Below are 12,775 nucleotides of genomic sequence, written 5' to 3' on the forward strand. Positions count from 1 at the left end.
TAAATTTAAATGGTTTTTTTTATTAACAATCATTTTACATTACAAGGATAATATGACAAAAGGAAAGTTCTCGTGTACATACTATGATATATCAACATAGCTCTATTCGTATCCAGTGTCCTAGGTCCTTTCACACAGGTACTATAAAGCATAGTCTGTAAAGTAATAACATTTTAATGTCTCCAAAAGAGTGATATTAACATATTAATACATATGTAGTAATAGACGTCTAGATATTTTTCTCTCATTTCATAAGTGTGTGTGGTGAGTGAGTGGGTGGGTGGGTGGGTGAGAGATCACTTGAAACAGTTCAGTAGGGCTGTGCTTGGATGTGGACACGGAGAGGTTTGAGACAAAACCTCGTTTTCTGGAAGTAGAAATGCCTTTTTGCTAACTGTCGGGTGAGTTTATGAGGATGCCATGACTGGCAGAAAACTCCGTAGCCCTCCTGTAGCATATGGGACATTACAGCATATGAGACATGGTTCCCCCGTGTAGCCCAGAGAGCTTATTCGACATGAGGTGCAGTGCATGGGAGCCCCTCGCCGGGCGGCAGCACCACCAGCAGGGTGGGTGGGAGGTGAGGCCGCGGGCTGGGCGCATGCGAGTGTCAGTGGCATTGGAAGGAGGGGCTGGGAGTGAGAAAACTGTCTCTGAGGTTTGTGAGGAACAGGTGCCGAGAGCTCCCCGCCGGCGCTGCGCGGCTGAGGGGCTGCGGCAGAGCGGGGAGCTGCCGCCGGGCAGGGGCGGCTGAGGTGGATTACCAGTTGTGTGGAGGAGAGAGGCCTGGGAGAGGGCACTGAGGTGTGTGACAGGGCTTGGGGGCAGCTTGCACAGCGTCTGCTCGTGCAATACCAGTGTAACGAGCCATTCGGATGTTGGAATTACAACTCACCCTCCTCCCGACCGAAGCCAACAAATAAAACAAACGGCAAGGAGTGCAGCGGTTGCCAGGCCTGGCGCAGAGCTGCAAAGGCAAACCTCCACGCTTTCCCTCCAACCCTTGTGGGGAAGCAGCTCGCTGACTGACCACCTGCTGCCAGACCGGCCAGAGGCACCTCTCAGGTCCTCTCAGGTGTCAGCCAAAGGCTTCAGGATGCAGCAGGGCCAGTGTCCTACGAATGGCTGTGCGAAGGGAGGGATGGAGGGATGAGACAGCTGTCCATCCCACAGGCATCAGCAGATATTCAGGGAGGGCTGATGCACTGCCCAGATCCACCCCCATCCCAGCACAGAAATGCTGGGCATGGGAAAACAGGTGTCTCTTTGCATGGGCAGGGTAAGAGGGCTGCACCCTTCGATGCTTCAGCCTGGCAAGGTCTGAATGCTGTATGCTGAGGCCCAAAGGCACACATGCAACACTGACCATGTCTTCCATACAATCACATAATTTCCTTTCCTCCAGAAAGCCTCCCTGGGCCCCTGGCCAGGCAGGCTGCTCACGGGCTGAGGAGCGGCTGTGAGACCTGAGGGAGCGGAGTGGCTCCTGCAGCAGAACAGCGGCCAGCCTGACCCAACAGAGCAGAATGCGCCTTCCCAATGGGGATCGCATGCTCTCATCCTTATCACTCCGACTTCACGGTTCCTTCTCGTTTCTACTGTTCCAGCTCCATACACCATCCCTGCTGTCTCCAACTGCATGGCTGTAACCCTTCCTGCACTCAGTACCGCCCTGGCTCTCCTGCTGCCTTTACTGCAGTGCCACGGCTGTGTCGCTGACTGATGCCCGCAAGCGCACTCACGCTCTTGCTGGTGCCGCGAGTGCCGGCCAGCACAGGGTCTCCCTGGCAGTGTGCCGGCGACTGCCGAGGAACGCCAGGCAGAACAGCAAAAAGCCACGTCTCCACGGTGCCAGTGCCCGCAGTTGCCAACCGCATCCATGCAGAGAGACAAAAGTGCATATGAGGGTGGGATATGTATCCGTCCAAGTGCGAACACACAGGACCTCAGCAAGAGGCTTTCTTGGGAGAAGGACACTCCAGCATTTTCCCTTGCCAAGACATTCCCCTATTAAATAAACCTTATTTATCACTTGGTTAACATACCAACAAGGAAACCCTTGCCCTAAACACAGCCAAGCCCCTCTCCATAGAGTGCTACACATGTAAATGCAGGCCTCAGTGTATGGCTAAAACCATCCCAAAGTCCAAAGTCTTCAGTGTTACGTGCCTTGTGCTAGAACACAGGGCCAGCCTTACACAAGGGTGGTTGAGTCTATCTCTATATTATATCTTTATATCTATTGAAAACATAGAAATATATAAATATATAGGATTTCATTTATAGATATATAAGCATGTGATTTTAATCTTTTTTACTGTGTGTATATGTACTGGGATGTGCGTATATACAATATATAGACCATATGCGTATGTACTGTACACATACACTAGCTTACATGCACACACATCATACGTGTCTCCAAGGGAGACAGGAATTGCATAGGCATTACTGGATTGGATACAATGGCTGGGGGATTAACGTACCATTTCTCTGCTTTTAAGACCTCTTTTGACAGGGCTGAGAGGGGAATCTGCGAAAGCAGAGGCTGTTGCTGCTTATTTGCAAGCCAGCTGTCTGGGCACTGGTCAAACAAACAGCAATCCTCATGAGATAAGAAAGGAGGGGAACTCCAAAGACCCCGCGGGCCATCTGGTTGAGTTTGTGCTGTGAGAAAGAGATGGACCGAGCCTGAATCATGTCTGAACAGTCATACCAGCAAAAGCTTGATCAGCACGGGGGACATCACTGCAGCTGGCTCAAGTCCCAAGGCAGACAACACATGAGGACCCTGCCCACCGTGTCCCCTCACAGCCCCCGTAACTTCTATGTGCTTTTGCTGGTATGGGAAGAGCTTTGGTCTCTTGTGAGGATTATCCCTGCTGAGGTCGGTCTCATGGCCAGAGGGGCCGGACCCCTGCGGACACCGGTGAGCCCTGCAGAAGGACATGTCTAAATGTGCTTCACAGATTTCTGCTTCACAGCAGGGTAAAAGAGGCAAGGAGCCTGAGCAAAAAGTGGGGAAGGGAAATTGGCAACCAAAAATCCCATGGGCTAGAAATACAAACCCGAGGGTCTGGAGAAGTGTGCATTATTCACAGTCAGATGCCATAGCTAAGATGCAGGGGAAGGAGACAATAAAGAGCTCATTTGAGAGAAACGGAACCCTCTGTCTTTGCAGCCTAACCAGTTCAAGATGCTGTGAGCAACACGTTCAAAACAACTCCTCTCACTCTCTCGGCACAGCAGGAAAGGCATTGATTAAACCAAACACATGGCAATCTTGGAGCCACAGAGGCCTCCCTCAGCACCCCGCTGAGCCCTCCCCATGCCTGGTGTTGCCTCCTGGCCTCACTGCCACCAGGCTGGGCCCAGACAAACAGAAATGCACCTGCTTCTGGGAAAGGCTGGGGAGCCCTGGGAAGCCAGGGGTGCTTTGCATTGGTATTCCTCCCTCCTCCCTATCTTGTCTATGCTGGTAGTCGTGTTTCCACAGACTATCCATGAAAGTAAGAGCTACAGATCTGAGATAGGCAGGTAAAGCTGGAGGGAAAGCTTGCAAAGCACCTGCATTACCTTAGGACAAAGGCCAGGTTTATTTTCTGATGTGCGGGTAACAGGGAATTGTGTTGGAGGAGCTGGGATGGGCTGGGCCGGGCTAGCTCCTCTGCCAAGCTCTTGTCTACCTCCATCACCAATGTAAGGGGTCTCTGACCTTTCCCATTACAGACATCCACAACATCCAGTGGCAGGGAATCACCTTTGCAAACAAAGTAACTTGCTAAAGAAACAAGTGCTCTGCCTGCGTCAGCTGGCTGCCAGAGAAAAACCACCGCATGCTGCACATTTCACTATGCTATTAGAAATAAGAGCTGCCAGTGAAAGGTGTCACTGATGAGAGCAGGATTTGCAAGAACCAAAGGGAGGGAGTGACAAATTGGAAAAATAATTTCTGAACAGGCCTCTGGCAGCTCTTACCTTGCCATTTCCTCCCCAGTGGCAAAAGTTAGGAGGCTTGGATCAGGAGTTGTAAACAGGCCTCTCGGGCTGCTCAGCACAATCCCTGGGGGAGCATTCCTCTCTCCAAAGGTGTCTGGAGACTGTCCCCAAATGTTCCTTCCCTCCATGTGGGCCAGGCACTTTGATGGGCCTCCGTGCCAAGGAGCTTTTGCTACTGCAAACAGAAAGGCAGGTGATTTTTCCCCTCCACCCACGAAGAGCTATGGATTTCTATGGATTCTATGATCTATGTTCACCTTGCCCATCTTCAGTCAGAAACTAATGGAGCAGCAATTTTTCTCTTTTTTATCTTTTTACATCTCCTCAAGTTTTAAAAAGGGAGGAAGCCTGCCACCTCCCTGGCAGCAGTAGCTCCATGAGCTTTGTGGCAGCACCCTGAGCAAAGCCAATGCACCAGGCCTGGAGAGCTACGAGCACCTTGTGTATAGAGGCCCCTACTTCATGGTCAGGCAAACAACCACCCAAATCTGCACAGCTGGCAGAGGGTTTCCAGTTTAATTTTTACTCCTCTGGATGAATGCATCAATTTGATCCCATCGTTTCTAAGGAAATACAAGAAAACATGAATGCTTTCTAGGTGTGTCGTATCAATGCCCTGTGTTGCAACTGTGTGATGCCCTGACCTAACTTGTGACATTCCCATGAGGACCATGAGGAAGAGCACCCAGCGCCTGCACCCCTGGCGGCAGTTTGGCAGCAGGTGGGTGGCCCTGGCGCAGGTGCCCTCTCCTGCCTGAGCCAGCCTCAGGCTGCAGTGCTGTCAGAGGTAAGGCAAGGGGTAAGTGCTACAGAGGGTGCTGACCAGCCCTCCCTGCTAAATTCACAGGGTCCGCTCTGCTCTGCTCGGACCGTCTGACTGAAGGGCCCCGTTTTACAGCAAAGGGGCGTGTCACGACACGAGGACAGGCCACCCCTCGTGCTTTGGGTGGGCTCAGTCCCTCCTCAGTCCCACAGGGACAGAGGAAAACACTTCCAAAACCCTGACCAACACCAGTCTAGCTGTTCCTGTGGGGTGTGAAAGCTGAATCAGTCCGTAGTGGCTTGGCTGCACACCTCTGCCAGTGCTGGCTGTGAAGTTCTGCTGAAGGCAAAGGGGTTAGCAGGAGGTGAGTGAAACCTAGGTAGAAGTGTGTGTTTTCCTGGGGAAGACAGTGCGTGAACCCTGGCAGTGAAAGTGACTCAGAGAGAGATCGGTTCCAACATGCTACATCTCCATTGAAAACAAACAAAAAAGTTTAAAAAATAAAATAATATTATATATATATATATATATTTTTTTATAAATGAAAAGCTATCAACTAGCAGCAACGGTTCTAGAGATATCTTAGCACCAAGACCAAGGGCAGGGGGGTAACAGGAGAAAGGAAAGGTTCAGTGTTGCTGATACCACCATCATGTTTCCAAACAACACAGCTTGGCACAAAGCTCATCCCTCTGGGAAGTGAGAACATGTTGGCTTGGACACCTTTTGGTCAACACATCTCACTCCCATGATGGTCTGGTCAGGTTGGTGCTGTCCATGCCACATCAGCAGGGCAAGGCACTAGCATCTGTGGAGTTTTTGCACCTTTTTTGTTTGTGTGGTGTTTTTTTTGGTTGGTTAGTTGGGGTTTTTTTTGTGAGTTTTTTTCTCTTTTCTAACCTGAAGTGATATTGTGTGGATGCCTGGAGCTTGTTTACTTTAAAAGAATAAAACAAAGAAGAGCCCCAAGCCCACAAAACAATCTCTTTGTGATGGAAGGTGCAAGTCCCCCATTCACATTTCAGCTGGACTCTGCATTCCTTCAAGAAAGGAAGAAATATGTCGCAGGAAGAAGCAGAACATCCCTTCTTCCTGCTGTCATCAGTCTGCTGTGCTGTGGAACATGTTACCTTGGTCACAAGAGAATAAGTGAACCTTTGTAGGACATCACACATGAATATAATCCAAGATAATCTTGCATTGATAGCTCCTGCCACCAAACTGCAGCAGGTTTTTCTTTCAGTCATTCCAAACAAAACAAAACAAAACAAAACAAAACAAAAACCCCACAACAATCTAGGATTATAAAGACATAGTATAAATAATGTAAATTAGAATATAATTTTTTAAGCCTTTGAATCTCCGCCCAGAGGTGGCTCTTGACTCATTGGCTGTCTAGCTTCCACAGCAGCCCTGGTTTTGAATGAATAGTTGTATATATATATATATATTTATCTCATACAATATAAAAATATAAATGCAAAAATTTCCCCCTGCCTTCTCTATTTTGCTATTTTATAGTCTGCACATGACATCATGTTATAACATACGTATGATAGACCGGTACTATGGTTATCATAAAAGGAGCTGAAAGCCAAGTATTACTCTACAGCCCAAAGGTACGGAGAACTGAGATAGCAGTATCACAGTTTAGTGGAGGCATTTGTTTCTAAATCAGAATAAAAACCCAAAATCATGCCCCCAGCCCTTCTCTCCTGTCAGTAATCTCTTGAGTGAAGAAAGCTTCCACTCAGCTGAAGAGAACTGGGTGGAGCTGGGGGCAACATATAAACATGCAGGATGCTCTGTTGGAAATCAGAAATCTGATGGTTGCCAACAAAAGGCTCAAATGGCTCAATAACTGGGCTGAACAATGGAAAGAGAGGCAGAGATTGAAACTGAGGGGAAAACAAACAAACAAACAAGCAACCCCAAAACAAAACAAAACAAAAAACAACCCAGCAAACAACAACACACATACAAAGGAAACTGCCGGGAGGATGAGGCTGACAAAAGACCCGTTGTCTAGCTTATAGGTTGTTGGGTTTGAACATGTAGAGTATGGCCCCAGCACATGCTTCTAAAGAATGAAATGTTGCCACCTACATTGCAGCTGCCATGGTTGGAGACACCAGTTAATGTCTAAACATTGTCTCAATCTTTAAAATTCTGCTTAGCTTCTATCAGACGCACATCGTCTTAACTTTTAAATTTTCAGTGTGGGTTTTTCCTTAATATAGATAATATATATTTTTTATATAATATATCAAAGTTTAGAGTATAGTTTAAAAAAATTATCTGATCTGAGGCATTCCTTCCTAAATATCAGGGTAAAACTCAGAGCCGTGGTCCATGCTCTGCAACATTGGCTTCTGGTCAAGAGATGACATCCTGCTCAGCATTTCAGCTGAGAGCGCGTAACTATTGCCTGACTTCTCCTCAAACCAGCTATCGAGTGCCCTTTTGCAATCAAAGTTGGCAATGGGCGGCCCGTTAACAGCAATCGTCAACAGGTCACTGAGTTGCTCCAGCGTGAGCCGAGAGCGGTTGTTCTTGCGCACTCTCTGCAGGGCGGTGCGCCCCTTCTCACAGCAGGCCGAAGAGGTGGGAAGGACTTTGAGGATCTGAACTATTTTATTTAGGAGGGGAAATCTCTGTTTGTATTTACAAATGTGACTGAGCAAGTCTTTAAAACCATTTTTGGTATAATAATCCACCTTGAGTTCTCGCCACTCCATCAGCAGACTCCCTCGGGTGTCCATCCCCTCTCTGCAAACCTCTCTGGAAAATGATGGAACTGTCTCTAGGTGTTCAAATATTTGTACCATATCCTCCTTCCCATAGCTCATGAGCTCATCAGTGCTTCTGGGCCAAGCTGCAAGGTCAAATACCTGACAGGCCTTCACAAATGTCCGGCTGCGGGAATCGAACCTTTGGGCTAGGATCACCTGGGTCTTCTGGCAGATCTTTTCTCTGATCGACTGGAATTTGGCTTCAGCCACCCGTAGATTTTTCACAGCAATGCCATTAAAGCTTTCACGAAAGTTTTCCTCAAATTCCTGCAAGTACTCCCCAGGGGAGTCTGCTAGCCGGCTGATCTCCTGGATGGCCTCCTCTATCTTATCGTCCACCTGCGACACAAGAAGGTACTCCCCTTGGAAGACATAGGCAAGGCGTGAAAGCACAGCAATCACATCCAGCAGGAAGTAGATGAGTTTAATCGACTGGTAGTCCATCAGGAACTGCAGGAGGGCCAAGGCAATGGCAGAAGCATCTGCCCTTTGGGTCTGGCCACTGACATCTTTGAGATGGGCCACAACCTCAAGGTAATCCTTGATGAGAGCATTGAGCACATTCTGCTCCCCAATGATCCACTTCACTGCTCGAATGTCCCCCAGGAACTCGGTCTCCTCACACAGAGTGGCAGCAGTGACCCTTAACTCGCACATGAGGCGGGGAGAATAACGATAGAAACTGAGCAGTTGCTTCAAATTGTTTTCGAGCTCCTCCAGACATGGTAGTTCCTTCCCACTGATGGCATCCAAAATTTCCAAGTGGGGCCTGTGCACCATAAAGGGAAGGCAGAGAAGCCAGGGCAACGTCTTTCTGATTGTCATGAACAAGTTGGCTCTCAGGCTGGCGGTAATGTTAGCACCATCAACTCCCAAGCCAATAGTTGGCTTCTCATCCTGCAATCGTATTCCCAGGCTGGAAAAAGCCCGATCTAATGCTTGGAGGTAACTGTCTGTTGTAGAAAAGCCCAGTTCCTGAAGAGACAGGAATTCAGTTGCTGGAGGCCCATCGCTGCTCGTGTACTGCACATAGACCGCAACCGTATCTGCAAGCAAGTCATCACTCTGCCCATCCAGAATGATGCTGAGGAAGGGAGACTGACGGATGCGTTCAACCAGGTCCTCTCGGAGAGCCCGGGCTATATGGTGAATTAAGATCTGGCAGTCTCCTTCATTCATGTACTGATCCACCACCTTGAGCTCACACTTCCTCAGTAGTTCTGCCAGAGGCCGAAAGTCATAGTAGGGCCTGCCCTCCAGGGCCAGGTGGTAGGCTGTATTGAAGAGCAGGGTCATATTTCGGCACATCTCTTCTGTCTTCTCTGGGTGCATCCTGAGCTTGTAAAGCTGCAGGCACTTCTTGTGGAGGTTGCTCTGGCTGTGAAGCTTTATCGTGTGTATCTTGAACTGCTTAGAGCCAATGATGAAGGCTGAAGTCCGTGAGGATTGCACTGTGTACTGCCTACAGACGTGGCACCACATCTCATTCAATGTTGGGGAGTACCGAAGAAACCAAAACTTTTTAAGCCACTCTTGCTTGAACCGCCGTATCCTCCGGCCCGTCGCAGAAGACATCTTGGAAGGCTCATCTGTAGCAGCAATCATGTCATTGGAAACTGATTCATCAGCAGAATCCACCTCTTGGTCATCGTCCTCCATGATGGTGGGAACTGAGATGATGCTTTCTGAAGCTGTATCAAAAAAACAGAAAAAAGGAAAAAAATATGGTATTTACGAAGTTGCTGAGCTAGAGAATCATCCTACTGGTGACAGTAGAGCATTGCCCAAAGAGCTGACCACAACCTCTCCTCTCCTGCCCACAAGACATTATGGATAGAATTTGAATCACGACTTTGAAAGGAAAAGAAATCAATATTTCTGCATAAAATCTTTGTCTCCAACATGCCACACTGAACAGAAAGAAAGGACATTACATCCTGGCCACTTGAACAGTACACTGTGTGACCCAAATATTCCTTTTACTGAAGGCTCCTGGCTGCTTAAGAGCATGTTCCTGGAGGAAATGAAATGTATCTTCAGAAAGGGACACGTGGTTGTGTTAAGGCAGTGAAGGAAACAGAGAGAGATCTCCAACAAGGGACACAGCAGGACATAATTTCATACACAAAGAGAGCACATTTCAGCGTTACCACAGAGTCATTCATACTTTCTTGGTAGCATGTGAGGCATTGTGGAGGGGCTTCCGCTGAAAGAGAATGCATCAAAAATACAGCAAACAAACTGTCTGCAATGGAATGTCTTTTTTATTGGCAGTGCATTATTAATTACAATGGCAACAAATAGAGCAAATTGTCATACAGAGTCTTTCCCAGACAGTGTTTTCCACTGTACCCACAGCATCAGCTCCTGGCCCACCCAGTCAAAAAACCTCACGAAGAACCTTCCATGGAACCACAGGTTCACCTGAATACTCAGGGCAAAATGCTTTATATGGGTACACAGCACACAGGCATCTCACTACTCTCCTTAGGCAGGGTTTGGAGAATGCTCTAACTTGGCAAGGCTTACCTGTGGGGTCTGAGAACTCTTGGAGCTCGGGTACCTGGGGTGGTAACATGGGTGGCTCGGGTAACTTCCCAGATCTCAGCATGTCTAACTCAGCCTGCAGCTCCCGGATTTTCTTCTTCAGCCGGATACAGTTGGGGCAGAAGGACGTGGTGGGGATTTCATGGGAGTTGCCTTGTGCAGAGGCCAGTGACAGCTCGGTTGGGCTGTCTGCTTTAAGTGACAGGGGCTCTTCTTCCTCGTCTTCAAGGATGCTCATCTCCTTGGCTGAGATGAAAGAGGAACTGTGAGGGACCTTCCAATCCCTCTCGCTCTGGTTTCTGCTGAGGCTCAGGGAGCCGTGCTGCATGGCACTGCCACACTGCTCAAAGATGTCTTCAGCTTGGTATTTAGATGCTCTTCTGAGGGAAAGTGGTGTACTTGTTGCTAACTGGTTCTCTTCAAACTTGGCAGACTCCAAAGAAGCCTCCAGGACATCTTTGAAGATGAGGTCAATCTTTTTTTTCTTTGTTTGGGGGTGGGATTCCCCCTCGTCACAGCTGCGCTTGTAGGGGCTCTTCCCCTGCTTTAAGGTGGTGAACTGGAGTGCTGGCCTTGCATCCTCTTGATTTTCTACATTCTTTTCTGACGTTTCATTCTGTAACATTTTGTCTCCTAGAATGGAAAATGAGGGGTGGGGATTATCACTGGGAACCGAGCAACATCCCTCAATCTAAAACTCAAACAAAAAAGAACAAAAAGGCAGACTGAATCCCTGCAGGTCTGCATGTTATGTTACAAGCCAGGGAACTGACACAACTCAGTGGAAACCGAGGCTTGCAAGAGGAGAAGCCCTGCTAATGGGCATGTCTGCAAAAACAGAGACAGTCCTGGGTAGCCACAGCAGAGTAGAACCCACACACTTCAAAGAGAAGAGAAACTACAGGCAGCTTGTTTAACCTAAAGGTATAACCAACCTGCGTTGGAAGAGGACTATGAGGTGAATGACTGATCATGGTGGAAACTATACCAAGAGCCTAAGTGCCGTTTTGGCTGGCTGGAAGTCCTGTGCCTGTTTTGACTTGGTAAAAGGTATCAAGCATATAGCAGTGCAGCGAGAGATTTACACCATTTCATGACAACCCCAGAGCCTGTGCACGCCATGGCACAAAGTTTGCAAGCCCCTTTACTCTCGTTCAGTTTGGAGGCTGCTCCAGAAATGCAAAAGTAAAAGAGTAAAAACAACTTGCACACTTAAAACCTAAAGTACACATTGTCAACTGAGCTACAACGGGTGAATGCCCTCCAAGGATGGGACATTTAGCTTGTCCTGGTGGAGTCTGAGAGTATGGCCATTCAGTAATCAAAAAAAAATATTAAAAGCAACCTCATACAAATTATTAATTGCTTAAAATAAAGGGAATAGCCAGATTTCCTTACCTGGAAATTCAAAAGACGATAGGTTTGGCTCAATTTCCATCACTCTTCTATCTTGTAAATAACTTCAAGCATTGATGGCTTCCCAAACAAGACGCTGCTTTATGCTGATTTTTGGTTTTGTTTGCTTAAAGTGTATTCATGCTTTCATAAGAGTTATGGAGCAAAAGCTACCATTCCCTCTCTAAGGAGAGCAATGCTAAGAATGCAGAGAAGATGCAAGACTCGAAACAGTTAGAGTAAGGCACTGTAAAAAGGGCTGGCCTGAATGGATGGGATTTTGCATTGGGTTGGGATGCTGGCTGGGAAACCCAGCCCCTTCTTTAGTGAATCCATAACAACGGATCTCATTTTCAACACATTGACGAGAATTTCTACAGACAAAGCTTTCAGTCTCTCTCTTAGTATTTCCCCTGTTATGGACTACAGCAACTACTGTGAGAGGTAGGGATTTAGAGAACCGGTTCTTCTTTCTCGGTGATTTTTCCCCCAACCAGCCGAGTGCTTCAGCCCTATGGAAAAGCTAGAAATCACAAGACGATCCCTCATATTATTGGTCTCAACTCCAATGATGAGGCGGGTCAGAAACTATCAACAGAAACAAAACCCAGGAACCATGTTATTTTTCTGTGAGTTAGTAAAGTGTGCCACTTGGCTTCATTTGACAGACTCATCTGCAGGGATTTAAAATCTTTTAAATAGAAAGTGACTCAACAGATTTTTGTGCTGCTTCCTGACCACCTCCCAGTCCCCTCCTAGCTGAGGCTTCGATGTCTCTTGCAAGTCTAGCATTGGCCCAGGTGATGCTCCACTTTAGCAACATCTCTGCGCCCCTTTTGTGAAGGCAGGCTGAGCCCAGCTTGCAGCAGGATGAGCTCACCGAGATGTCAGGGGGTTTCCGGAATGGTCTCTGCAGCCACATGAGTTTCTACCTGAGGGTGCATTAAACTGTGGCAGGTTCTGGAGAGTCCTGAGGCAGATCTTCACCACGCTTGTAGCACAGAGCAGGCTGTGAGTTACTGTTGCAGCTCCCACAAACCATGACACCACAAAAAACCATGACTAAAGGCATGTCTGCATGGCAGGGCAATAGCTCATAGCCTTGGTGCCTCAAGGGCACAGACTGTCTCTTGCTGTACTTTCAGAAAGCACTAAGCCATCTGGATGACTAATGTGTGCATGTCATTGCAGCAAAATCACTGCAGCCTATACCTAATCACTCACTGATGTTCATTAACATAAAAAAGCAAATCCATACCCATGTTAATTCAGAAGTGGG

General features: G+C 47.8%; 1 protein-coding gene across 5 annotated transcripts in view; it reads right to left on the bottom strand.

The window, feature by feature from the left end:
- Positions 1 to 12,775, bottom strand: part of PRDM11 (PR/SET domain 11) — a 49,347-nt gene continuing 36,572 nt past the window's right edge. For 2 of the 5 annotated variants that reach the window (XM_048305823.1, XM_048305822.1), the window contains exons 7-8: positions 10,084 to 10,734; positions 1 to 9,245 (exon numbers count right to left, since the gene is read on the bottom strand). In XM_048305823.1, coding sequence (XP_048161780.1) covers positions 7,081 to 9,245; positions 10,084 to 10,734 — 2,816 coding nt within the window. In that variant the 3' untranslated portion in view covers positions 1 to 7,080. Of the gene's footprint in view, positions 9,246 to 9,800; positions 10,735 to 11,499; positions 12,014 to 12,775 lie in introns of those variants that run through there. The other 3 variants (XM_048305825.1, XM_048305824.1, XM_048305828.1) reach the window with 3 other exon arrangements.

The sequence above is a fragment of the Corvus hawaiiensis genome, chromosome 6, assembly GCF_020740725.1.
Source record: "Corvus hawaiiensis isolate bCorHaw1 chromosome 6, bCorHaw1.pri.cur, whole genome shotgun sequence".
Classification (NCBI taxonomy): domain Eukaryota; kingdom Metazoa; phylum Chordata; class Aves; order Passeriformes; family Corvidae; genus Corvus; species Corvus hawaiiensis.